At 41.4% G+C, this 27,425-nt stretch overlaps 1 protein-coding gene across 6 annotated transcripts in view; it reads left to right on the top strand.

Annotated features, from left to right (window-relative positions):
* Nucleotides 1-17,778: 17,778 nt before the first annotated feature.
* Nucleotides 17,779-27,425, top strand: part of SMG1 (SMG1 nonsense mediated mRNA decay associated PI3K related kinase) — a 101,246-nt gene continuing 91,599 nt past the window's right edge. For 2 of the 6 annotated variants that reach the window (XM_069570211.1, XM_069570215.1), the window contains exon 1: nucleotides 19,461-19,926. In XM_069570211.1, the coding sequence (XP_069426312.1) occupies nucleotides 19,841-19,926 (86 nt within the window). In that variant the 5' untranslated portion in view covers nucleotides 19,461-19,840. Of the gene's footprint in view, nucleotides 17,928-19,427; nucleotides 19,927-27,425 lie in introns of those variants that run through there. The other 4 variants (XM_069570213.1, XM_069570214.1, XM_069570212.1 and 1 more) reach the window with 4 other exon arrangements.

The raw sequence follows: 27,425 nt of genomic DNA, 5'->3' as shown, positions 1-27,425 counted from the left end.
TGACGGGAGGAAAGCAAATAAATTCAAAGAGCACCTCAAGGGGGCCCTACAGAGTGAGTAAGGAAGGAAGAAACATTTTAATTACCATCTGGATGTATTCTGGACATATTCTGTTCATCGTGTTATTAGTTACCACCTTGTCTAACAGCTACTCCCCAGAGGCCTCCCTATAAACCAGCTGTTTCTTTCTCCTTCTCCACCCCACCCTCCAGTTTCTTCTCAAGATCTCACCAGACCCACTACTGAATGATTTAGAAAGTGAAACCAAGGATGACTCAGAACTGGAATAAATATTAACCTGGATTTACTATTTTCTTGAAGTAAAAGAGGTCCAGATTAAAATAGGCTGATTTTGTGACCAAAGGCAATAGAACTTTCATGCCTTGCAAATTTTTTAACCTATAAGGTCTTTTTTTATTAACCCAATCCACTTATTTAGCCTTTTTCCTCATCTCAAAAGGGAGGTGTGGCTGTACACTCATCTCTGTATACTTGTGTTTGTGTGTAGTTATGGAAAATATGGGGGACTTTCTTGGTGGTCCAGTGGTTAAGACTCTATTCTTCCAAAGCAGGGGGCACAGGTTCAATCCCTGGTTGGGGAACTAAGATCCCACAGGCAACATAGCTAAAAAAAAAAAAAACAAACAAACTGGCTCTAGCTATATGACCAAGTTCTGTCCAATGCAGTATAAGCAGAAATATTATGTGGCAATATCTAAGAACCATCCTTAAAAAAATAATTGGTACATATATTTAGCTTCTTTTTCTTCCCATTTATTCATTCTCCTAACTGGAACATGATCTGATGGCTGGAGCTGGAGCAGCCACCTCAGACCAGGAGGTAACTTGGAAATGGAGGCCAAGCACAGAAGAATAGAATAGATGGAGCCTGGATCACTGAGGACTTCATGGAGCAGAACTGTCGTAAGAGTTCTGGATTACTTGCTTCTGAACTTCTACTTAAGAGAGAAATAAACTTTTATTTTGTTGAAGGCACGGTTATTTTGGATCCTGTTACCAATATAATTCCAACTGATAGACTACTCTGGTTTAAGGCAGCCCTCTTTCATGTTTATCTGCTTTTTTTCTTCAAAGCTCTTAGTGACTAAAATTACTTCATATATTTATTTATACTTTAATTTGTATTTTTATCATCTATCTTACCTCCTCTGAAATATAAATTCTTTGAGGCCATGGATTACTTGATGTTCAGTGCTGTATCCTTATCTCCTGCAAGAATGCCTAGCACATAATAGGTGCTTAATAAATATTTGTGCAGTGAATTGGTGAGTGAATACCTACTAGGTGCCAAGGAGAGAGATAAAAATTATTAACATATGTTTCCTGAGTCCTTGCCTGAAAAGCTCATTATCTAGTGGAAACTGACTCTCTGTTGAAAGTGCTCATCATCCTCACTGAGTTCATCTAACCATGGTTCTCAGCCAGGGGCAATTTTACTCCCCAAGGGGCTTTTGTTGGACATACTTCTGATTGTTACAAGTTAGGGGATACCACTGGTATCTAGTGAGTAGAAGCCTGGAAAGTTGCTAAACATCCTACAGTACCCAGGACAGCACCCACAACAGATAATTATCTAGCCCCAAATGCTAACAGTGCTAACATTGAGAAAACCTGACCAAGCCAGGGTCAGTGCCAACGACATTTGCCAGAGACGAAGATGTTGGGCTATGCGAGAGTAGAAGCCATTGAGTGTGGGGGACACATGTCATGTGGTCTCTTTGATCTTATTAGTGAGAGTCTTGAAATTAAGCCCCAAGTAGAGGTCTACTGAGTTGTCAGATTCTGTAAAGGTCCCCATTGAGAGGCCAGCTTCAATCATTAACCTTCACTTGTCACAGGGCCCACTTTTGAAGACACTATGCATTCAGAACAGTAAACTTAAGTCCAGGGTTCTAGAAATCAAGTCAGAGAAGTTCTTTGATAGGTATCATCATTAGCGTTAACAACTCTAAGCTCACTTTGCTGGGTTTCCTCAAAAGGCTGAGAGAGCTCAAGAGGCTCTCCTGATCTTTGCTGTAATAAATCTCTCCTCTATTTCTGTTGGGGGAATGGAGTATATCTACCTTCATGACCCTCCTCCAAAATGTTATTTTCTGTTGCAGGTAAACAAATGAAGGATGAGGGTAGTCTAAGGTATAGGAGATTATGAAGGTGATAGTTCTGGGCTGCTTCATATTTTGCCTTTTTTTTAAAAAGCTTCCTAATTTGTTAGACACTGATGTGCTTGAAATTAAAAGACGCTTACTCCTTGGAAGAAAAGTTATGACCAACCTAGATAGCATGTTGAAAAGCAGAGACATTACTTTGCCAACAAATGTCCGTTTAGTCAAGGCTATGGTTTTTCCAGTGGTCATGTACGGATGTGAGAGTTGGACTATGAAGAAAGCTGAGCACCAAAGAATTGATGCTTTTGAACTGTGGTGTTGGAGAATACTCTTGAGAGTCCCTTGGACTGCAAGGAGATCCAACCAGTCCATTCTGAAGGAGATCAGCCCTGGGTGTTCTTTGGAAGGAATGATGCTAAAGCTGAAACTCCAGTACTTTGGCCACCTCATGCGAAGACTTGACTCATTGGAAAAGACTCTGATGCTAGGAGGGATTGGGGGCAGGAGGAGAAGGGGACGACAGAGGATGAGATGGCTGGATGGCATCACTGACTCGATGGACGTGAGTTTGAGTGAACTCCCGGAGTTGGTGATGGACAGGGGGGCCTGGCGTGCTGCTATTCATGGGGTTGCAAAGAGTCAGACACGACTGAGCGACTGAACTGAACTAAACTGATGTGCTTGGTGACCTTGGCTATTGGCACCTAATCTCTCTGAGTCTTAGTTTTCTCATCAGCAAATTCAAGGGGTTGAATCAGGTTTACTGATACTCCAAGCTAAATATACATAATGATTTATCTATCACCTGGTAACCAGATAAATGATGGCAACAAATGCTTGGGTTTGAAGAAATAAATTTGAAAATAAAGAAGAGACTACAGTGATTCCTACCATCAGTATTCCTCCCTCCTACCCACCCCTATCATTTCATAAACACAGCATCAGCACTAACCTTTGGGATGGTATTTACTAAAAATATGTGTCTTAGAACATAGTTCTCAAGATATGAAAATGGGACTCTGCATCAAAAAAATTGGGGAGCGTACTAGACTCCCTTTTTAGAGGGAGTTCTTTGATAAATCATAATAAATCGTTTTAACATTTTCTGAACCCAGTGCGTCTCACCTACTTGACTAGGGAATTAATTCTTCATTGAATATTTATTAGCATCCTGCAGAATTATAGAACTAGTGTTCCATGAAACTCACTTTTGGAGAACCTGATTTGTTATATAATGCCAATACCTTTTGCTCTGTATGTACTTGGAGAGGGAATGATGGAACCTGCTAAAAACTATCTCAAAGAAAATAGAGAACGTGCTTTACAACTTCCCCGGGCTTCAGTAGACATATAGGAATTACCCAAACACCTGATTTCAGGCAACAATAACATGCTTGGACACACTATTAATAAAATCTTCTTATTGGCCTCAGTTTGTTGTTATATAGCTTATGATATAAAGAGAGAAAAGTTTTAAACATATGCTTCTTTGCTGAATTTACTCTGACAATTCAGTTCACTAGGTGACTATTATAGGGATAGCAAATAGATTGTTTTCTCTCATGACAGCTTTGATCGGTGGGTAGTAGCTGCCTAGAGTTCTGTATTAAAAAATGAGAAGAAGCCCTTGAATGGGCTTGGAGAGAATATGTGCTATGATTGATTCTTAATGTTTGATTATAGTGCTGTGATTGATTGCCGATGTCTGTTGTGATGTCTACTTGGATGTCTACATCCTAGGAGAAGGCACAGGATGCTTGTTGGGTGTTTCTTCACCAAAAATTTCCTCACCACAAACTACCCACATTGGCTTGGTTGGGGAGTTAAGAGTTAATACACTTAAGTGACAACAGGAGTGGTTAAGATAAATCTAGAGGGTCAGAAAAAGAGTTCCTTCAGGTCTTAACGGAGAAGGCAATGGCACCCCACTCTAGTACTCTTGCCTGGAGAATCCCATGGCTGGAAGAGCCTGATAGGCTGCAGTCCATGGGTTGCTAACAGTCGGACACAACTGAGCGACTTCACTTTCACTTTTCAGTTCCATGCATTGGAGAAGGAAATGGCAACCCACTCCAGTGTTCTTGCCTGGAGAATCCCAGGGACGGGGAAGCCTGGTGGGCTGCCATCTATGGGGTTGCACAGAGTTGGACACAACTGAAGCGACTTAGAAGCAGCAGCAGCAGCAGCGGCAGGTCTTAAGGTAAAGACAAGTTGCATGCAAGAGTTGATTTGGACCATGGAGATTAGAAAGGTTAGGTCCAGTGAGGAGACCCTGGGAGGTAATTCTCAGCAGAGACTGCAAGTGAGCTGCCAAGGCCCCAGGGATAGCTTGTAGAGGTGCCCAGATATAGTGTCAGCATCCCTTAGACAATGCTAAATAAAAATACATTCTTATCCTTGTCTAGCACAGTTCTGTCCAATAGAAATATAATTTGAGCCTCATATATAATTTCAAATTTTCTAGTAGCCACATTTAAAAAGTAGAGAGAGAATTCTAGTCGCTAGGATTCCACAATTTCATTGCTCAGGGCCCAGGTTTGATCCCTGCTCCCCAGGCGATAAAGAATTTGTGTGCACAAGAGATACAGGTTCTACCTTTGGGTTGGAAAGATTCCCTGGAGAAAGAAATGGCAACCCACTCCAGTATTCTTGCCTGGAAAATCTCATGGACAGAGGAACCTGGTGGGCTACAGTCCGTGGAGTCACAAAGAGTCAGAGGCAACTGAGCATGTACACACGCAAGAAACTAAGATCCCACAAGCTGCACAGCACATCCAAAACAAACAAACAAACAGAAAACTGAAATAAAACCAAAAAAAGAGGTAAAGAGAGATAAGTGAAATTAATTTAAAAATAAAGTTTATTTAACTCAATATATCCAAACTGCAATCTTATAATCAATGTAAAAATTATTAATGAGATAGTTTACACTCCCTTTTTGATAATAAGCTTTTGAGAACTGGTGTATATTTTATTTACATCATATATCAAGGGGAATCAGACACATTTTCAAGTGCTCAATAGCCCCGAGTGGCTAATGGCTACCATACTGGACAATGTCAGTACAAACTACCACTCTTATTCACGTGTTCTGTCTTCCAAAATGTCTGAAATTCTATTCGGATACAACTGGTGCTAACAATATTTTTAATGTAAAAATTATTTCTATAAGTGGCACATAAAAAATTCTTTAATTAATTACTTTAAGAATAATTTAATTTTTTTTAAAGTGAGAGAGTGTTACTTTTGCTTCCTGTTAATGTTAGGAAGACAGAATCATCAAGTACAGAACAGTAATAGTTTCTATGTCTTGTTCTTTTTCAATTTTTTTTTTTTTACCATTTTTAGCTTGAGATAAAATACACATAACATAAAATCCACCCTTTATGTGTAGAGTTCTGTGGTGTGGACTACATTCACACAGTTGTTCTACCATTACCACCATCAATCTCCAGAAACTTGTCATCCTCCCAAACTGAAACTTTACACCTTTTAGAGAGTAACTCTCTATTCTCCCCTCCTCCCAGGCCCTGGCAACCACCATTCTACTTTCTGTCCATACGAATTTGATTAGTCTAAGTTCCTCATATAAGTAGGATCATACAGCATTTATTTTTTTGTTAGTTTATTTCACCTAGTATAATGTCTGCAAGCACCTATATTGTAACATATGTCAGACTTTCTTTTTAAGGGTGAATAATACTCCATTGTATGGATATACCACATTTTATTTATCCATTCATCCATCAGTGGAAACTTGGATTGCTTCTCTCTTTGGCTATGTGAGTAATGCTGCTCTGAGCATGGGTTTGGAAAAACCTGTTTGAGTCCCTGCTTTCAATTCTCTGGGGCATGTACCCAGAAGTAGCATGGATGAATCATATGGTAATTTTACTTTTTAATTTTCTAAGGAATTTCCATGCTGTTTTTCACAGTGATTGCACTATTTTACATGCCCACCAGCAACACACTAAAGCTTCTATTTTCTCCACATCCTCACCAACACTTGCTGGTTTCTGCTTGTCCATTTATAATGACTGTCTTAAAGGGTATAAAGTGGTATCTTGTTGTGGTTTTGTTTTGAACTTTCCCAGCGATTAGTGATGTTGAGCAACTGTTCATGTGTTTATTGGCCATTTGTACATATCCTTTGGAGAAATGTCTATTCAAGTCCTTCGCCCATTAAAAAAATACGTATTTACTCATCTATGTTTGGCCGTGCTGGGTCTTCATTGCTGCACGCACTTTTCTCTAGTTGCGGCGAGCAGGGGCTGCTCTGGTTGCGGTGCATGGGCTCCTCATTGTGGTGGCTTCTCCTGTTGCAGAGCATGGGCTTTAGGGTACTTAGGCTTCAGTAGCTGTGGTTCTCGGGCTCTCTAGAGCACAGGCTCAATAGTTGTGGCACATGGGCTTAGTTGCACCGCGGCATGTGGGATCTTCTTGGACCAGGAATCAAACCCATGTCTCCTGCATTGGCAGGCAGATTCTTTACCACTGAGCCACCAGGGAAGCCCCCTTTGCCCATTTTTTAATTGACTTGTTTGTGTTGTTGTTGAGCTGTGGGAGATCTGTATATATTCTGCATTTTAACTCCATTTCAGATACATGATTTGCAAATATTTTCTCCCTTTCACTCTGTTGATAGTGTCCTTTGAGGCACATTATTTTGGTACTTTATGGAATGGTCAGAAAAACATTCCCCCATTATACACCCCTCAAGTGGTTTTCAGGTACAGGGTATCTTTGACATCAGATAGCCCAGGATTCAAAACCAGGTTCTGCTATTTACCAGCTGAGTGGCAGAAGGCAAGTTACTCACTAAGCTTTCTGAGTACAGTTTCCTTCTAGTAAAAATCAGGATTTGATAATATTTATCTCCCAGTGTTTGAGGAATGGTGGCAGTTTGAAATAAATATGATTAAAATTCTCTGTATGTAATCATTATTATTTTATCAAAATAGGGGAAAAGGTGGTTTCTGAGTTTCAACTGGGGAGCTCAGGGCCAGACTTGGTCTTTTATTAACTCTCTTCCATCCCTGATATTTGCTAGGAATAAACACTTCCAAAACACTAGATGATAATTTAAGATTAGGCTATTATTTTCCTACAATCCTATTATTTTCATGTTTCAGTTTCCCTTACGAGAGTTGATGTCATATTCGGCCATCTGCTTCCCCTGCATCCAAAAACCACCTCAAATCATCCTTTTGCTGAGAAGCTTCTTCCGGGCCCCAGCAGGAGGGTACCCTGAGAGGTGGTATGCCTGGGGTATGGTCCAAACACCCAGGCCAAGTTGAGTGACCTTCAAATCATTGTAACACAAAAGACCTTCCAGAATAAGCCTTCATTTGCTCCTTGGCATGGGATGAAGGGATCGTTTCAGTTTCAGTTATGACACATATAGCAGTCCGCTAAAGAGGTCAAAGAGTTCTATTTCAGCAAGAAGCTCTGCAGGGAATTATTTATCCCTCCCTTACTTGGTAGGCTCAACTCTTTAGCTATAGTGAATTAAATGTGCAATATCTGTTTGCTCTTTGAAAGATGGGTACTCATACAAATTGATACATTAAGTTGATTGTTGGCTAAAGTAAATTATAGGGGGAGCATGGGGACAGGCAACCGCATGTGAATTTAAGCTTCAGCTCTACTATATACTACCTGTGTTACTTTGGGCAAGTCATGTCCACTGAAAGCCTCTGCTTCATCATCTGTAAAATGGAAATAAGAAGAGCAACCAACCTCATCTTGAGGATTCCATGGACAATGAATTAGTTATTGTACAGCCTTAGCAATGGCTTGGAGAAAAGTGAGAGATCAATAAATGTCAGCTATTGTTATTACCAGTTGTATCATTTTCATCACCACCATCATCATCAGACTTGGATGACATCCAGGCAGTGATAACAAATACTAAAGGTGCCACCCTTCCTTGTTCTGAGTTAGCTTCCATCTGTATACTTCCTCTTCCAACTTCCACCACACGTTAATATCCTTTCTCTTCAACCCAATCCTGGTGGGCCCTGACCTTAGCCAAAATGTTTGGAAGGCTGGAGGTAAGAGATCAGGAAATGACAGGCGAAGCCATGGATTTAAAAATGAGGGAAAACCAAAGTCTATGTTGGTAGGAGCTCCCACTTAAGGCCCGAGAGAAAGGAGGATAAACTATCTCTAGCCAGACATTACTTGTCAATTAGCATTAGAAGTAAAAAGTTTTGTTCCCTTGCAATCTAGTTCTTCCAAAAGGCATATATTAGATACAGGAGGGGCTTCCCAGGTGGTGCAGTGGTAAAGAATCCACCTGCAATGCAGGAGTTGCAGGAAACTCAGGTTTGATCCCTGGGTTAGGAAGATCCCCTGGAGGAGGAAATGACAAGCCTCTCCACTATTCTTGCCTGGAAAATAGCATGGACAAAGTAGACCAGCAGACTATATATAGTTCACGTGGTCGCAAAGAGTCAGACATGATTGAGCATGCACATAATGAGGAATGAGGTACAGGAAGGAAATATGCACAGGATATATTTAAAATGTTAAAAGGTAACTGTCCAGGGCTTCCCTGGTGGCTCAGTGGTAAAGAATTCACCTGCCAGTGCAGGAGATAACAGATTCCATCCTTGGGCTGGGAAAATCTCACATGTCACAGAGTAGCTAAGCCCGTGCACTACATCTATTGAGCCCAGTGTGTTCTAGAGCCCAGAAACTGCAACTACTGAGCCCACACACTGCAACTACTGAAGCCCACTCACTCTAGAGCCTGTGTGCTGCAATAGGAAAAGCCACCGCAATCGAAGCCTGTGCACTGTAGCTAGAGGAAAGCCCGCACGGCTACAAAGACCCAACAGAGTCAAAAAACAAAAAAAAGATAACTGTCCAAAAAATTGATGGAAATGACTTGCTGGGGATATTTTATTTGCATATCTGCATTTTATTTACATTTGTGCCTGTGTGCGTGTGTGCATGCTAACTGGCTTTAGTTATGTCTAACTTTTTGTGACCCTATGGACTGTAGCCTACCAGGCTCTTCTGTCCATGGAATTTCCCAGGCAAGGATACTGGAGAAGTTTCCATCTCTTCCTCCAGGGGAATCTTCCCAACTCAGGGATTGAAATTCCTCTGTCTATGAGATTCTCCAGGCAAGAATACCAGAGTGGGTTGCCATGCCCTCCTCCAGGGGATCTTTCTGGCCCAAGGATGGAACCTGCCTCTCCTGCAACTCCTGTATTGCAGGCGGATTCTTTACCGCTGAGCGAACTGGGAAACCCACATATGTGCCTGTTATTGTTTAAGTTTTAATAAGCAAAGGAGCTGGCTCCTTCAGAATCATCACATAAATTCCTGGACACCTCAGAGCCAAGCATGCGGGAACCTCACCCTCATGTTTTCCGCACTTTACAAGTCATGAACAGCTTTAGATGGGCATCACTGTCCTCCTGTTTTATTGTTTGGCGTGTGCGCGAGTCACTGGGCAGCTCGTCTTGTGCCCTGATTCATAGAAGCTTGGCTTTGCCTCAAGCTGAGGCAGCTTGAGTGGAGATTTCAAATGTGTCAAGAGGTTTTCCAGCCAAATTCCTTCAGCACCAACTCGAAAACTGGCTACAAAAATAGACCTTACTGAGGGAGCCTGACCTGTGACAAAGCTTTCCTAGCTAGAAGCAGGAATAAGAGGGTTGCTGCTTTTCTTTTTTTAAAAATCTGCTTTAATGTCTTTATGATGTGGATTTGCTTTTAAGGCTGTGTTTTAAAAATCACTGTTGTACTCCTGTCTTCTATTTGAGTATGAGGTCCCTCGATTTTTGGAGACAAATCAGAGTCAATCCTGCACCAGGTCTGGGGATTATAGGAAACAAAAGAGAGTGCTTTATCTTTTGTTTACGCAGGATATAAATTTTAGTATCTGTCTAGGAAATCTTGAGGCTCTGTCTAGGAAAATCCTAGTGCCTCTGTTCAAATTCTTATACCTTATATTTCAGAAATTAAAGGTTCGGGTCAACTTGCAGCTTTGGAGTTTCTGGTTGTATTAAAAAAAAAAACAAGAAATAGCAAACAGGGCACAAAATTTGTGGTACATTTTAAGAGCTTTGTTTTTACAAATGACTGTTTTTAATACTAGGGGAAGAAACTACAATGCAATAGAATTTACCTATTTGCCAGTGAATAATGTAACCCAATTATAAAGGGTTACCTCCAGGTCTGTGGCTGGTAAAGGGACACAATTTTTAAAAATTAAGGCTTCTTTCTCATCACTGTGTTTCTGGGGCTCTGCGTATAACCTCACTAGGCAATAGCGTCAAAGGTCTAAATTTGAGGGCTTGACGAATGTGAAGTCGGGACCAAATGTCCCTTCTGTCCCTCTTGCGACAGTCCCCCGCGTGTTACCAGCTGGGTGATTTTGGGCAGGCTGCTCAGTCACTCTTGGCATCAGAGATAATTACTGCAGAGCATGGTTTTGGAGAATTCTGTGAAGTAAATTAGTAAATTAGACATTAATAAATGCTCAATAAATATAAGCTAGAGTTTGTCACCATTATTAGAGCTAAGACTCTATGCTTTGGCCAAAATGTATTTAATTAGTCTATGTGGGTCACCGCCACAGTAGAGTATTCTTTCTTTGTTCATTCACTTAACACGTATTTATCAAATGCTTTAGTTTTTTAAAATTGTGCTTTCAAATGCTACTTCTGTATTTTAATGAGAAACTAGCACTTAGCAGGGGGAAATCACCTATGATTCCACTTATCCCAGGACATAAATATTAAGTAAATTTAATACATTTTCTTCTGTTTTTTTTTTCTATAAAACTGTCACCTCCGTTTTTAAACAGACTTGAGGTCATAGCACATGTTCACATTTGTATCTCATGCTCTTTTAAATTTACTTTTTATTTTTAATTTGATCTTTATTTTACATTAGAGTATAGTTGATTTACAATGTTGTGTTAGTTTCAGGTGTACAGTAAAGTGGTTCAGCTATACATATATTCAATGTTTTTTCCAGATTATTTTCTCATATGGATTATTACAGAATATTGAATAGAGTTCTCTGTGCTACACAGTAGGTCCTTGTTGATTATCTATTTTACATATGTGCTGTGCTTAGTTGCTCAGTCATGTCCAACTCTTTGTGACACCATGGACTGTAGCCCACCAAGGTCCTCTGTCCATTGGGTTCTCCAGGCAAGAATACTGGAGTGGGTTGCCATGCCCTTCTCCAAGGGATCTTCCCAATCCAGGGATCGAATCCAGGTCTCCTGCATTGCAAGTGGATTCTTCACTGTCTGAGACACTAGGGAAGCCCAAGAATACTGGAGTGGGTAGCCTATCCCTTCTCCAGGGGATTGTCCCAACCCGGAATCAAACCGGATCTCCTGCATTGCAGGTGGATTCTGTACCAGCTGAGCTACCAGGGAAGCCCATTTTATATACAGTAGTGTAGATATGTTAATCCCAAACTCCTAGTTTATTCTTCCTCCTCACCTTTAACTTCTGGCGATCATAAGTTTGTCTTCAAAGTCTACAAGTCTGTTTCTGTTTTGTAAATAAGTTCATTTGTATTACTTTTAAAAAGAGTCCACATATAAACAATATCATATGATATTTTCTTTCTCTGTCTGGCTTACTTCACTTATCGTGATAATCTCTACATCCATTCATGTTTCTTCAGATGGCATTATTTCATTTGTTTTTATGACTGAGTAGTATTGGATTGCAAGGAGATCCAACCAGTCCATTCTGAAGGAGATCAGCCCTGGGTGTTCTTTGGAAGGAATGATGCTAAAGCTGAAGCTCCAGTACTTTGGCCACCTCATGTGAAGACTTGACTCATTGGAAAAGTCTCTGATGCTGGGAAGGATTGGGGGCAGGAGGAGAAGGGGGCGGTAGAGGATGAGATAGCTGGATGGCATCACGGACTCGATGCACGTGAGTCTGAGTGAACTCCGGGGGTTGGTGATGGACAGGGAGGCCTGGCGCGCTGCGATTCATGGGGTGGCAAAGAGCCGGACATGACTGAGCAACTGAACTGAACTGAACTGAAGCATTACAACATATTTTTGTACCACTTCTCGTTCTTCCTCTTCTTTTTGGTTCTGCCACTTTATTTATTTTATTTACACATATATCTATTATTTTTCAAATTCTTTTCCCATTTAGGTTGTTACATAGTTTTGAGGAGAGTTCCCTGTGCTATATAGTAGGTCCCTGTCGGTTATCAATTTTAAATATAGCAGTGTGTACATGTCAACCCCAAATTCCTAATTTATCCTTCCTCCTTTGGTAACCATAAATTTGTTCTCCAAGTCTGTGAATTCGTTTCTGTTTTGTAGATAAGTTCATTTGTATCCCTCTTTTTTTTAGATTCCACGTATAAGTGGTAGCATATCACGTGTCTGTCTCTGGTCTGACTTGCTGCACTCAGTATGAAAACCTCTAGGTCCATTCATGCTGCTGCAAATGGCATTGGTTAATTCTTTCTAATGGCTGAGTAATATTCTACTGTATACACGTACCACATTTTCTTCATCCACTCCTCTGCTGATTGACATTGGGTCACCTTCATGTCTTATTGTAAACAGTGCAGCAGTGAACACTGGGGTGTGTGTGTCTTTTTGAATTATGGTTTTCTCCAGATACATGCCCAGCACTAGGATGGCTGGATCACTAGTTTTAGTTTTTTAAAGAAACTCCATACTCTTCTCCATAATGGTTATACCAATTCACAGGTGGGCAAGCAAGTGTAGGTGGTTTCCCTTTTCTCCACACCTTTCCAGCACATATTGTTTATAGACTTTTTTTTGGCTGTGCCATGGGACATGTGGGACCACAGTTTCCCTACCATCGATTGATTTAGTTGCAGTAGAAGCATAGATGCTTAATCACTGGACCATCAGGGAAGCCCATGTCTGTTGGCTTTTTGATAATAGCCATTCTGACGGGTATGAGATGATACCTCATTGTAGTTTTGATTTCCATTTCTCTAATTCATGTTCTTTTTAAAACATGTAAATATAATATTTTCCCAATTCCATTAAAATGTTTCATAATTATAACTTCTAATAAACTGCAGAAAATTACAAGTACGAATGGGCTATCTTCTGTTGTTGAACACTGAGATAATACCTCAATTTTTTTTTTTTTTTTTGCTTTTTATAAGTAAAACTGAGACCAATACTTTTTAAAATCAATTTTGGTCCATATCTTTACTTCTGTTTACAGTCATATCCACAACTGAGCATTATTTTTGCTTTGGCTCCACTTCTTCATTCTTTCAGTAGCTATTTCTCCATTCTTCTCCAGTAGCATATTGGGCACCTACCGACCTGGGGAGTTCACCTTTCAGAGTCCTATTTTTTTGCCTCTTCATACTGTTTATGGGGTTCTCAAGGCAAGAATGCTGAAGGGGTTTGTCATTCCCTTCTTTGCTGGATCACATTTTGTCAGAACTCTCCACCATGACCGGTCCATCCTGGGTGGCCCTACATGGCATGACTCATAGTTTCATTGACTTAGACAAGGCTGTGGTCCATGTGATCAGTTTGGTTAGTTTTCTGTGACTGTGGTTTTCATTCTGTCTGCCCTCTGACAGATATGGGTAAGAATTATCATTCTTACTTAAACTTAAAAAAAAAGGATTAAAAAATGATATATACTAAAGACTGGCTGGCTGCACGTGTACTTTCATTCATGTACAAAAGTTACTGTACACAAATTAGCAACAAATATACAAGCCATTACCAGTCAGCATGATAGATGGTAATTTGGGGGATCTCTCCTCACTGACACTGATCTACTTGGTTATTTTAACTTCCTGATAAAGTATCAACATGGTCACCAGCCACCAAACAAAAACTATTTAAATACCCCTTAGTCAATATGTTTGCTAATCTATGAAGGTCTCTGAGAATCTGATTGATACTAAATGAGAGACTGAGAGAAGAAAAGAGGAGGCAAAATGAGTCTTTTCCCCATATATCAAGAGGAAGTTATCTCAGGACTGAAAAGGAGAACTGCAACTTATAACTGAATTTTAAGATTAAATATCCAAATAAAAATGTTGGGGGAAAAAATTAACCTGATATTACTAAAGAAAAAGCACAAATACTATGTCACATGTCTTGATTTTTTAAAATCTGCATAATGAAATATATTTAATAAATCTTCCATTTGAAAAGTTGGCAAGAATTTGTATTTCTCCACTGGCCTCATAGTGAGAAAAAAAAAAGCATGTATGCTACCCATAATTAAATAATGAACCACAATCACACCACTCACACAGACATCCTGGAATGTGAAGTCAAGTGGGCCTTAGGAAGCATCACTACAAACAAAACTAGTGAAAGTGATGGAATTTCAGTTGAGCTATTCAAATCCTAAAATATGATACTGTTAAAGTGCTGCACTCAATATGCCAGCAAATTTGGGAAACTCACCAGTGGCCACAGGACTGGAAAAGGTCAGTTTTCATTTCAATCCCAAAGAAAGGTAATGCCAAAGAATGTTCAAACTACTGCACAACTGCACTCATCTCACATACTAGCAAAGTAATGCTCAAAACTCTTCAAGCTAGGCTTCAATAGTATATTAACTGAGAACTTCCAGATGTTCAAGCTGGATTTAGAAAAGGCAAAGGAATCAGAGATCAAATTGCCATCATCCGTTGGATCATCGAAAAAGCAAGAGAATTTCAGAAAAACATCTACTTCTGCTTTATTGACTATGCCAAAGCCTTTGACTGTGTGGATCACAAGAAACTGTGGGAAATTCTTAAAGAGATCTGTATGCAGCTCAAGAAGCAACAGTTAGAACCGGACATGGAACAACGGACTGGTTCCAAATTGGATAAGGAGTACATCAGGGCTGTATGTTGTCACCCTGTTTATTTAATGTCTATGCTGAGTACATCATGGGAAATGCCGGGCTGGATGAAGCACAAGCTGGAATCAAGACTGCCAGGAGAAATATCAATAACTTCAGATATGGAAATGACACCACCCTTATGGCAGAAAGCGAAGAGAAACTAAAGAGCCTCTTGATGAAAGTAAAGAGGAGAGTGAAAAAGTTGGCTTAAAACTCAACATTCAAAAAATTAAGATCATAGCATCAGTCCCAAAGCATCATGGCAAATAGATGGGGAAACAATGGAAACAGTGAGAGACTTTGTTTTTTTGGGCTCCAAAATCACTGCAGACCATGATTGCAGCCATGAAATTAAAAGACACTTGCTCCTTGGAAGAAAAACTATAACAAATCTAGACAGCATATTAAAAAGCAGAGATGTTACTTTGCCCACAAAGGTCCATCTAGTCAAAGCTATGTTTTTTCCAGTAGTCATGTATGGACATGAGAATTGGACCATAAAGAAAGCTGAGCATTGAAGAATTGATTCTTCTGAACTGTGGTGTTGGAGAAGACTCTTGAGAGTTCCTTGGACTGCAAGGAGATCAAACCAGTCAATCTTAAAGTAAATCAACCCTGAGTATTCATTGGAAGGACTGATGCTGAAGCTGAAACGCCAATACTTTGGCCACCTGATGTGGAGAACTGACTCATGAGAAAAGACCCTGATGCCGGGAAAGGTCAGCCTTTAAGTAGGAGGAGAAGTGGATGACACAGGATGAGATGGTTGGATGGCATCACTAACTCTATGGCTATAAGTTTGAGGAAGCTCCAGGAATTGGTGATGGACAGGGAAGTCTGGCGTGCTGCAGTCCATGGGTTGCATGACTGAAGACATGCAAAGAGTCAGACATGACTGTGAGACTGAAGAGTGTTTATTTACTCTAAGTCAAGTGCTGTGCTCTTGGCTGGGGATGGAGGAGGTAGAGGTGAGACAGGTGTGAGCTTGAATCTCACACAGTTTGTACCCTAAGGGTGAGACAGATAATAAATATGCAAAGAAACCCAATACTTGCAGATGGTGATGGGTGTTACCAAGGAAAGAAATGGGGTGTGTGATAGAGCACACCTGGATAGGGTACTGGCCTGCTTTTTTGAGGAGGGAAGTCAGAGAAAACCTTCTCCAAAGAACTGAGATGGACCAAGGGAAACAGAACTAAGGTGAGACAAATGAGGTGCCTAGCTGCCTTGATTTAAGGAGGCAGTTACTTGCAGGCCTGTGCCAAGTGCAGGGTTGCATTTGGACAGTCTCAAGAGTGAGTACCTCCTTAAATTCAGCACCAGAGGCACTCCACTCTTTACCTTAGTCCCAACCCTAATGGGAGCGAAGTTCAGTTCGAAAGGCATTCCAGGCAGAGGCAACATCAAGTACAAAAAATAAAAACAAAAGCAAAAACAAAAAGACCAACTCTGGGACTGGAGAGGCTCAGTGTGTTTCAGGAACAGAAATTGTCTCTGTGTTTGGAGTGGAATTAAAAAGCGCTAATGGAACCAGAGAAGCCGAACTACCAAAAGAAGTGAGAAAAAATTTTGGAAAGTTTTGAACATTGATCATATTTGATGTATATGTATTTTAAGTATCCAAGTAGTCATCATGGGAAAACTGAGCTTTTAAGTCTTTCTTTCCCAGTGGTTTAGAATTTTTATAACCAACATATATTGGGAGGTATGGGTGGAGGGTGGAGTCCCAAATAGCGTTTTCAGTTCTTAGGTGCTCAAAAATGGTGTTTTTCAGTCTTGTGTGCATATTAGAATCCTCTGGGGAAGTCTAAAAAATTTTAATGCCTGAATCTACATTTAGAGATTCTGATTTTTTTAAACTGGGGTACAGCCTAGGTGAGAGGATTTTACTATGAAGAAGAAATTTAGAACCATTATTAGGATCCTGTTCACGGGTATGAGCAGCCCTGGGATGTTTGCAACGCAGGAGAAGCCAGTTTTTACAGGCTGTTAGTAATGATGAGTCTGTCTAGATTTTATCTAGAGAATGGGAAGCCATTGATGTGTTTTAACCAGGATTGTCACATGATCTGATCTTTATTAGAAGAAAATAACTAAGCAGTGTCGCATATCTTCTTAGGATACAATCCTAGGAGAGGAATCTCCTAGGAGCAAAGGGAATTCATTTTAAGTCTTTGGATACACACTCTTAAATTGCTTTCCAGGAAGTTGCTGCTAAATGACACTCACTCACCTTCTGCGTCCTTACACCTCCTCTGTATGAACACTGTTTTTGAGGGTTAATCATTTCTATGTAAACAGTAGGGGAAAAAATGATAAATAAAAAGCAATTGTTTGAGCAATTGGGCACAACCCCTGCCAGCTACCTTTTTTTTTTTTTTCTCATTCTTCACTGGTCATGCATAATCCAAATAGCCATGTGCTTCAGTGAAGTGGAGGATCTGATTTTTAGCTGTGATTGCTTACCAAGTGGCAGGCACTGTGAAAAGCACTTTACATGCAAGATCACTATTAACCCTCTCAACATCCTGAAGAGGTCAGTGCTAATATTATCATCTATATTTTACAGATGAGAACCTGGGGCACTCAGCCTTGCGCCCCCGCCCCCCTCCCACCCCACCCCAGCCCGAGCTTTTACACAGCGTTGGAATTTGATCCCAGAGCCCTTCCTTGAATTACTCTGCTGGTGTCCTGTAATTTGAAAAGGTTAGCGGACTCCTGAAAATTTTCTCAGGGTTCTAAGTTACTGATTAGTCTTTTGGAAATCATTTTGGAATTTGAACAACTGACATAATTTGGTCACTGCACCACTGTTGCAATCAACTGTTGAAGGAAATCAACATGATTGATTGGCTACATCAGCCATTGGCTCAGGGGTCTGAGAGTCCCAGAGAGGAGGAGAGCGGGAACTCACCTGGAGCACAAAAAGAAAACAATCTGAGAAAAACAGGTACAAGGAATCCTCAAAATTTAGAATTAAGAAAAGGCTTTGGGTGAGGGGGCTTTGTTAGTCAGATTGTGAGACAGGCTTGCAGGATGGTGGAGAGAGGGAAGATTGAGCAAACATAGCGATTTTAGCTATTTCTAATAATACTGAATAGATTATCTCTCTGACCCCTACTTCCAGAATTCCTTGAGGACAGGGGTTGAGTAGGGCCCCCTTTACAACAGTGGGATCCTTCCTCAAGCAAGTATGGGGGAACCCAGGGCAAATTTCCAGATGTATTTCTTTTCACACAGGTATTTTATTTAAAAAACAAAAACAAAACAAAAAAACAACCTTTTTTTTACGCATGTGGGTGACCATACTTAGGTCTGACCTAGTGGGAATTTCTAGGTTGAGTCAAACAGCCCCAGTTCAGAGGAGTTTCTTTTTTCCTGGATGGGTGGAGCGGGGGGGGGGGGGGGGGGGGCGGGGGCGGGGGCGGGGGGGGGTGAGAAAGTATATTTGAAAATCTAACTTTCCATCCTCTACAACTGGCAGGATCATACCTTTATGAGGGGTTGGTGGGCATAAGGAAGGAGCGGAAAGAGGATGAGTAACATCTCATAATCTCAACTTTGTTTGGTAACCACTTTTAATCACACAAGCAATATATAGACTTTCCTCTTGCAACATAAAATAGGTTAAGATCCTCTGTGCAGAGAGGGGTAAGATCCATTTGAATAACCTCCCCAAATGTAACTCCTGTTATCTGTCTGATGTGCACCTTGCTGAAATTTTGTTGTACATGGCATTCGCATTACGTATCAAATGATTTACTGAAGACTTTAGGAGGACTGTCGCGATGGGGGAGAGAGTGCTAAGGCTGTGCCCCCCGCCCCCACTCTCCAGTCTCTTTTTGGCGGGGAAAGTGGGCAAGTGTTACCGTGAGAAGATAGAGCATATTTCACGTTTCACGGGATCGGGGTTGGTGCTCCTCAGTAATTAGCTTTTCCTACTTTTTTTTTTTTTTTTTGCAATGAGAAGAAACGGTCAGGGTGTCAGGACTTTATGGGCACATTTCAGGTAGAGGCAGGGTAGATGGAGATCAACCCGTTTTTAAAAAATTTCCACTTTTTACCGTAGAAGGTGAGGAACGTGGACACACGTGAACCCTCATGGCACGTGTGTGTGTGTGTGTGTATGCACGCGCGCCCCCTAGCTCCCCCCACCCCCTCAAGGGCACAGCAGGTTCTTGACTGGTGGCCGGGTTACACCTGACTGCCCGGCCCTCAGGGGGTCAGGTGCTTTCCCGGGCGTAAGTGGGAGGGTGTGCGTGTGGGGGTGGTGGCGGAGATCCCCTCTCCCGTGATCCCCCGCGGCGGGGCTGGACTTCGGCGCGGTCCGCGGAGAGCGGCGACTAGCGCAGGGAGCCGGAGGACAGTCGGCTCGCCCCGCCGGCCCCGCCCATCTGACCTGACCCCGCCCCTCTGCCCTGGCCCGGCGGGCGCCGGCACCGCCCCTCTCTCCCAGCATGCCGTGCGGCAGCGGCGGCGCGGCGGGCGGAGCCGGGAGGCGGGGAAGCAGTGGCTGTGTGAGCGTGGGGCGCCGTCGCCACCGCCTCCTCCTCGCTGTCCTCCTCCTCCTCCTCCTGGGCCCGGGCGTCGCGGGCCGCGGACGGCCCTGGAAGAGAAGTCGCCTCCCCTTCCTCCGCCTCCCTCGCGCCGCGGCACTCCCGCCTCCTCGTCCTGCGCTGCGGGCTCAGGCGGAACCCGGAACGGCCGTCCGCCTCCCCCGCCCTCCGCCGCCTCCTCCTCCTGCTGCTGCTCGGCTTCCTCCTCAGCCCCGGGCCGGAGCGGAGTGTCGGCGGCGGCCGGTTCGGGCGGCGACTCGCGCTTCTTCGGGCGGCGGCGCTTGGCCATGTCGTGTCGGGGAAGGTAATGAGCCGCAGAGCCCCGGGGTCTCGGCTGAGCAGCGGCGGCGGCGGCACCAAGTACCCGCGGAGCTGGAATGACTGGCAACCCAGGTAGGTGAGCCGGCGCCCAGCCCGCCGCCGCGACCCCGGGCCCCGCCTCGGGCGGGCCGAGGCCTAGGACCGCCGGGGTGGGAGGCGCGGCCTAGGCTCTCCATACACCCCCGCCCCCCCACTGAAAACCGGGCGCGGCTTCCTGGGTCCCCTCCCGCCCCGGCCGGGGAAGGAAGGCCGCTGGGAGGCGAGGCCTAAATGCCTCCCCTTTCCCTGCGCTTGAGTTCGGGGGCTGGAGTCGAGAACCCGGTGCTCCGGCAGAAGGCACTGGCCTAGGAATTGGGTTCAGGATGGTGAAGGAAGGGGGACCAGGTTGTGGGGGTGGGGTTGACTTACCACCTTCCCCTCAAGTTGGGCGTTGAGTTTGAGGGATCCTGAGAGTATTGGACCCTTTCTGTTTATCCATTAACTTCCCTGATCCCTCACCCGCTTAGCCCCCACGTGAAAGATTTTTCCTTAACAGCGATCTCTATTGTGACTCCCCCCCCCCCCCCACGTGCTAGTCTTAAAAAAATAAAACAACCAACCACTCCCGAGTCTTTACTCTGACAACAGGGTAGTTGTGGAGCGTGAGCTGAGATTGTGACTGTGTTAATGAGGACCGACCAAACCTGGTGCTGAAGAGTGAAGTGCAGGGGCAGTTAATTGGGCAGAGAGCAGTTCCTACCTGGACACTTGAGCCGACACTCGTTTAGAGGAGTAGAGAATTTGTTTTGGTTTTAGAAAGGTTTGGGGCCTAGTTGGAAGTGGATATTTGGAAAATCGACTGTTTTTTATTTTTCTCCTGTTTCTTGTTGGCCTCCCCACGCTGGTTGCAGGATCTCAGCTGCCCTACTAGGCATCGAACCTGGGCCTGGGCAGTGAAAGCCGGGAATCCTCACCACTAGGCCACCAGGGAACTCCTTAAGGAGCATTGACTTTTTAAAAAAAATTAATTTTCATGTCTTTCTGATTAATCATGGGGCAGTTGTACCTCATTTAGGACTGATTTATTCTTACCTCTCTTACTGAATAAGTGGTTGCAATAGACTATTGGAACTTCGCCCAGTGCCTAGAAGAACTCCCTAAACGTGTGTAATATTTTAGGGTTAGTTGATTCATTGTGCTCTCATACTTTGACGCACACGTGTATTATGATTACCCAGGACCTCGGCAGATAAATGTTAGACACACACGTTGTTGGGATGACTTTTGCTTCTTAATGGTACGTGTAATTCCAGTAGTGTTTGGAAATTAGTAAGATGTTAGAATGTAACACTTAAGACTTGATAGTAAAATAAAAATAATCTTTTGGCTAATGAGTGGTGCACATCTTATTCTGTTTAATATGCCTTTCCAAATCCTGTGTCTGTTGAGAATAGGTGACTTTAAAAGTTAGTACTTGAGCCTACAATTGAGATGTTGAGTAGTTAAAAAAGTTTGGAAAGCATAGTTTTACTCTTCCTTTGCCACTTAGGGTTTGTGCATGCTTCACATAAAATCAGTTAACTAGTTTGGTATTTTTTTTAAAAAAAATCTGTAATTGACATTCTTAGTTGTTTTATATGCTTGTTGTAATGTGTAAATTTAATTTTTTTTCACCTATTGACTACATGATAAATGAGTATGATTTGACATTTGAGAGGTCTTTGACAGATTTCCCATTATTTTTCAGTACTGTGGTCAGCATATGTAAAAGAATGCACATAGTATCCCTTTAGAGGACTAAAATGCCCTTCACAAATAGAGTTTCTGGAAAAGAATTGTAGTTTGTGGCTCTGAATAAATGCAGTAGCATAGTTGCAGCTATGGGTTGAGATCACCTGGCTTCATTCGACTGATATGAAGCAGGGTGGCTTATATAGTTATGGAATATATACATGGGTTATTAATTTTATTCATATTTTCTTCTTTTAAATACTTTATTTCTTGGCTGTATGTTGGGTAGGCTGTGTATTCTTTGAAGCTGTGCTCTGTTACAAAGTCTCAGAACTTACTACCTAGGTTACAGTTAATTCTTGTTTAGTCCCAACTCCTTTGCGACCCCAGGGACTGTATCCATGCCAAGCTATTCTGTCTGTTGGATTTCCCAGGCAAGAATACTGGAGTGGGTTGCCATTTCCTTCTCCAAGGGATCTTCCTGACCCAGGGAACAAACCCATGTCTCCTGTATTGGTGGGCGGATTTTTTTTTTTTAACCACTGAGACACCTTGACAGCCCATGAGTTGATAGGATGTTGGAAATACTTTACTTTTTCAGAGGAGAGAACAGAAGCGTACTGATAATATACCATAGCAAAACTTGATTTCTTTGCACGGTTGCCTAGTTGTTTTGTTAAATAGCCAATTTAAAAAAAAAAAAAACCTCAGGTGTTTGCCAAGTCATAAATTTTCATGAGTTAAATTTGAGGTGGTTGTTATTCTGTTCCCTCTTCACTTTAGAAAGGTGACAGACTCCAGTTAACTGAGAGAATGGAGGTCAATTTTCCCCCTTGTTTAAATGGGGGTTCGTTTCAGCACCTTCAAATGCAAGCAGATTCCTTATGGTTCATCAGAATCATTTTGGTTTAAAAAAATTATTTGCCTTTCTGTGCCAGTTCTCTTATTATTTTGGTTCTCTTTCCCTTAATTTAGACTTTTTAAAAAACAGGATTTTAAAAAGGCGACTTTCGGTTGGTTTCTTTTCAGTGTTTGTCTGTCTGGAAACTGTTGAGTTAGTAGTGATGGCCACACATGATACTTCATACATGTTGACAGGAAGTGTTCCAGGTGGCTGAGTAGACTTGTGTCATGTGGGAACAGAGCAAGCCCACCTTTGCTAAAAGCATACATCTTAGCAGAAAGCCTTTTTATTGCCGTGTCTTACAGGGTTCATTTACTGTACTCTTCTTTAACATTTAAGAAAGATGACGCAAATGAGTGGTCTTATTGCCACTGACCAGTCTCTTCTTTTCTTGACTTTATTTTGGAAAGTAAGCTTCTAAGTATACCAGTCAAGATAGAGATCAGAATGCTATGTTTAAAAATTAAGTGTATATAGGACTTTTCTTATGGTTCAGTGGTTAAGACTCTGGGCTTCCACTGCAGGGAGCGTGAGTTCCATCTCTGGTCAGGGAACTAAGATCCTGCATATCTTGCAGTACAGCCAGGAAAAAAAAAATTCAATGTATAATTACATTGTTCATTTTAAAACTCCAGATGACAAGATTAATTTGACATTGGAGTCAAATACAGATTAGTTCAACAAACAAAAGGAAGCATTCAGGTCAACCCAAAACACATAATTTTACTTCCACACTTGGGGAGTCTTAAGACTTTATTTAACAGATATATATTGATGTCTTACTGTGCTCAAACTTAAGTCTTTCTACAATTCTAAAAAGATGAAACTGTATATTAAAAACAGCTTCCACTTTTGGTAAAATGTAGACAGATTGAAGTTCTCACAGTACAAATACCTTCATTCTCTATTGTCACAGACCAGAAGATAGGGAAGAGGCCTGTGAAGATGGAAAAGCCAGAAACTAGTATGTCTGGCATTGTGAGAAGCTGGATTTTTGAAACTAGAGTTGTCTATTTCAGCCCTTTATGAACCTGTACTGTCGGATATCCATAGATGCATAATATAGTGAAGTACATTTTACAACTATAAATAGAGCTTTAGTTGGACAGAATTTAAAGATTGCCAGTTCAGTACCACATTTTTTCAAGGACATTAAGGAGCTTCAGAGATTATGTATGGGTGTTTAATTTAGGGGAAAAGTTTATTTTTTCATTATAGAATAACATATTCCTTATGAAATAATTGTATCTTTAAACTGAACCCTTCTCCCTCTTCTTTTTTGGTCCTTTCTTAAGATGGGAGCATAACTGAAGGGTTTTTTAAATATTAAGAGACAGAGACTGTGAAATATTCTAATTCAATGAAAATATTCTGCTTCAGAAAATAGAGGTGCTGTAGGGATTTTTATAACTAATAAAGCCACTGTCGTTAAGGAGGTTTTTGGTTGGTATGGGAGATAAGAAAGGGCTTTGTAAAAGGTAGAGCATTATATGGATATTAATTGTGATACAATTTTTGGTATAATTCTTTTTACATGTGATTTACAGTTTAAAACCTGGAGAGTCAGAGGAAGGAAAGCTATACAGTTGAGTGGGGGATGGCGGGGCCGTGAAATTCATCTCTTCTATTTTGACAGTAAATTTGGAGGGGATCTCACAAATAGAAGATGATTGATAATGGCAAAATGCAGGCTGTCCTTGGTTAAAAAAAAAAAAAAAAAAAAGATTCCCAGATTGGTTAGAAAGAAGGATGGGGTATTTGTGAAATGTGATACAAATAAGAAGTGAAGCTTAAGTGCTGGAGTGCGGCTGTATTGTCGCTTTTGAATCATATTGGAAATGTGTTTGGAAAGACTTTAGGGAGCCGTTGAAGTTTTACCAGCATGGAAGTGGCATAACTGAAGATTGTTGGTGTGTTTGTGTATTTTTGTGTAACCACAGTAGGAGGCAGTTGAACACTAGACAGAGACTGTTAAGTACCTGAATACTGTTTATAATTCATGGTTTAAATTCAGACAAAAGTATTCAGCTCAATATATGGAATTTTCAAAAGCAAAAGCCCCTCATTTGTTATTTGGTGTTGATTGAGGGTGATCACTAAAGTGATACTTAAACTTGCTCACAATTCAGTTCAGGTTAGGGCACTTACATTATATAGAATGATCATATACATAAAATGGAGTGTGATTGATGTTTTTTGTGAACATTGAGTTCTCACAACTTTTAAATTTAGGCTTTCCTGCCTTCATTGCTTGGTACTTGCTTATTTGCATTTCTTTGCCAATCCTAATAATCAAACCTAAAATAAATCCCTGAGACAGTTTTCAGTGGACCTCTCTTTATGGATTCACACAAGCTGTCATTTGTTTGGTATCTTTTCATATTGTTTTTTTGGTTACCTGTCTTTGGTTGTCTTAAAGTTTTCTTAAAATCCATTTAATGTTGGGGACTACAAAATAAAACATTTTCTCTCTTGTATAGCGATCTAACAGTGAAGATTGCAGACATTTTGTGATTTAACTCCTGTATGAAATACTCCAGCTTATTAATTTTTTTAATGTAGACTATAACCTCTTAAATTTTTATGGAGATATTTGTGTTTTTCTTGGTTTTTAAAAAATTGAGGTATGATTGACATACAGCATATTAGTTTCAGGTGTGTGTACATTTAAAAAATATATTTATTTATTTGGCTGCATTAGGTCTTAGTTGTGGCATGCAGGATCTTCCTTGCATCATGTGTAATCTTTCGTTGTGGCACATGGATTGTCTACTTGTAGCTCATGGGCTCAGTATTTGCAGGGTATGGGGTCTCTAGCTGTGGCGCGTTGGCTTGTTTGCTCAGTGGCACCTGGGGTCTTAGTCACCTGTATTGTAAGGCAGAGTCTTAACCAGTGGACCATGTATGTTTTTATTATGGGAAGTCCCATTCTGCTCCATCTTATATTAGTTGATTGTACTTTTCCTCTCTTAGTTGAATTCTTTTTTGAGCTCTTTTTTTGAACTTGTTACTTTTTTGAGAAAAAATTTATCCATGTGTAGATCCAGTGAATTTCACAAGTGCCTACACCTGTGTAACCATGCCCCTGATCAAGATACAGATACACAATGACTTTGCAGCTGGATAACTTCCCTTCCCACTGCACCTTGTCCCACCCTCACCACCAGACCAAACCAAAACAGAACCTTGGCAGACTGTACATGTGGATCTTGCCTTAAAGTTATTATAGAAAGGAAATATTTGAATATTATCTTGTAATTTATTACCAACTTATGGTTTCTGCAGATTGATAACCTTATCATCTTCAGCATATTTCTGTTATTCCTTTTTTGCTATAAACAAACTTGGGATCTCTGAAGAGCTTTGTGAAAGTAGTTTCAGATGGATCTACTGTTAACCTTTTCAGGCATTTGAGTCCTGGACACAGAGGAGCTCTTCTGAGTTTGTTGGCTAAACTTATTCCTGTGAGGTAACAGGTTCACAAACCTCTCTTGCACCTACTGTTTCTTGTGCTGTCTCTACTATAAGCATTGTGCTTCCTTTAAGATCCTTACCCTGCCTCTGCCCTCTGTACTCCTTTCCAAATCTTGCTACAAATCTACAGTGAAAGCTAACTGTGCTGGGCACGTCAATCTTTTTTTTTGTTGTTCCCCCAACTAGTTTAAATCCCCGAGGGCTGAGTGTGAGTTATTTTCTCTGCTGCTTCTGTGTACTTGCCCCGAAGCACTCCCCAGACTAATTTCTGCCTTATTTAGGGCCTTTGAATATCCTGTTCTTGCGTGTAGCTACCACATAGATTGCTTTTCTCAGAGTGCCTGACCTGGGTGTTTTCATGCTGTTTTAGCCTAATTGCCACCCCTCAGTGAGAAGCAGCAGCCTTCTCTAATAATACTCACTGTATGAGTTTTTTTGTGTATCTTCTCCATAATGATTTTCCCTCTGTATCCCTCCTTCCCTATTAGTGCATCAATAAATAGTAAACGCTCTAAATCTGAGTGTTCTTTCTCATCTAAATATGTGAAAATGGAATTCTGCAAGTTTATTTTTGTGTTCAGAGTTAACTTCAAGGCTTAGAACACTTACTGTAGGAGACGTTTTGAGGGAAACTTCCTTACACAGTGGCCTGGTTAGCCTGAGGCAGCAACTTCATTCAGTTGATTGAAAAAGTTCAAAGGGACAGTGTTCTGGTGGGCTGAGGTGGCCAGATCAAACTAGGGCCATGGAGTTTTATCCATCTTGAAGAAATACTTTGCTCGCATATTTATTTATTTAAAAAATATGTTTATTCATTTGGTTGTCCTGGATCTTAGTTTTTGTGTGTGGAATTTAGTACCCCAATCAGGGATTGAACACCGGGCTTCTACATTGGGGGTGTATAGCCGTCAGAGCCGCTGGACCACCAGGGAAGTCTCTGCTCACGTATTTCAAGTTAGTTTACACACTGACAGTTTATCCCATATCTGTTTGTACATTATTTGAGTAGTCTAATCACGAAAAAGTTAAGCACTGGGTTGAGCCTCTTTTGGCCTTCCATTGGAATGCCTGAGAAAACAAACCTCTTGCCAGTTGTATGCCTACTGATTGGGGAATGATTGAAACCCCAAATTCCAAGATCAACAAGTTTCTTTCATAGTCATCTTCACACCCTTTGAAAAAAGGAGATTGTATCCCTGTTAGAAATCGTTCCTTCGGAAGTTAATGTTGCTATTCATAGTGTGTCTGGAATCTCATGTTTATTATGTAAAAACCTTCTACAGACTTTCTGTGTTTATTAAAATCTTTTTCAAAAGAGGAGTTTCCAGGAAATTTCCTGGCGGTTCAGTGGTTAGGGCTCAGCTCTTTCACAGTTGGGGCTTGGGTTCGATCACTGGTAGGGGAACTAAGATCCCACAAGCCTGGAGGCCAAAAAAAAAAAAAGGATATCAGAATTGTAATTTGCTTTTTGGTATGGAGTTTC

Source organism: Ovis canadensis, chromosome 24 (assembly GCF_042477335.2).
Source record: "Ovis canadensis isolate MfBH-ARS-UI-01 breed Bighorn chromosome 24, ARS-UI_OviCan_v2, whole genome shotgun sequence".
Taxonomy (NCBI): domain Eukaryota; kingdom Metazoa; phylum Chordata; class Mammalia; order Artiodactyla; family Bovidae; genus Ovis; species Ovis canadensis.
This window is presented reverse-complemented; position numbering and strand designations above follow the sequence as displayed.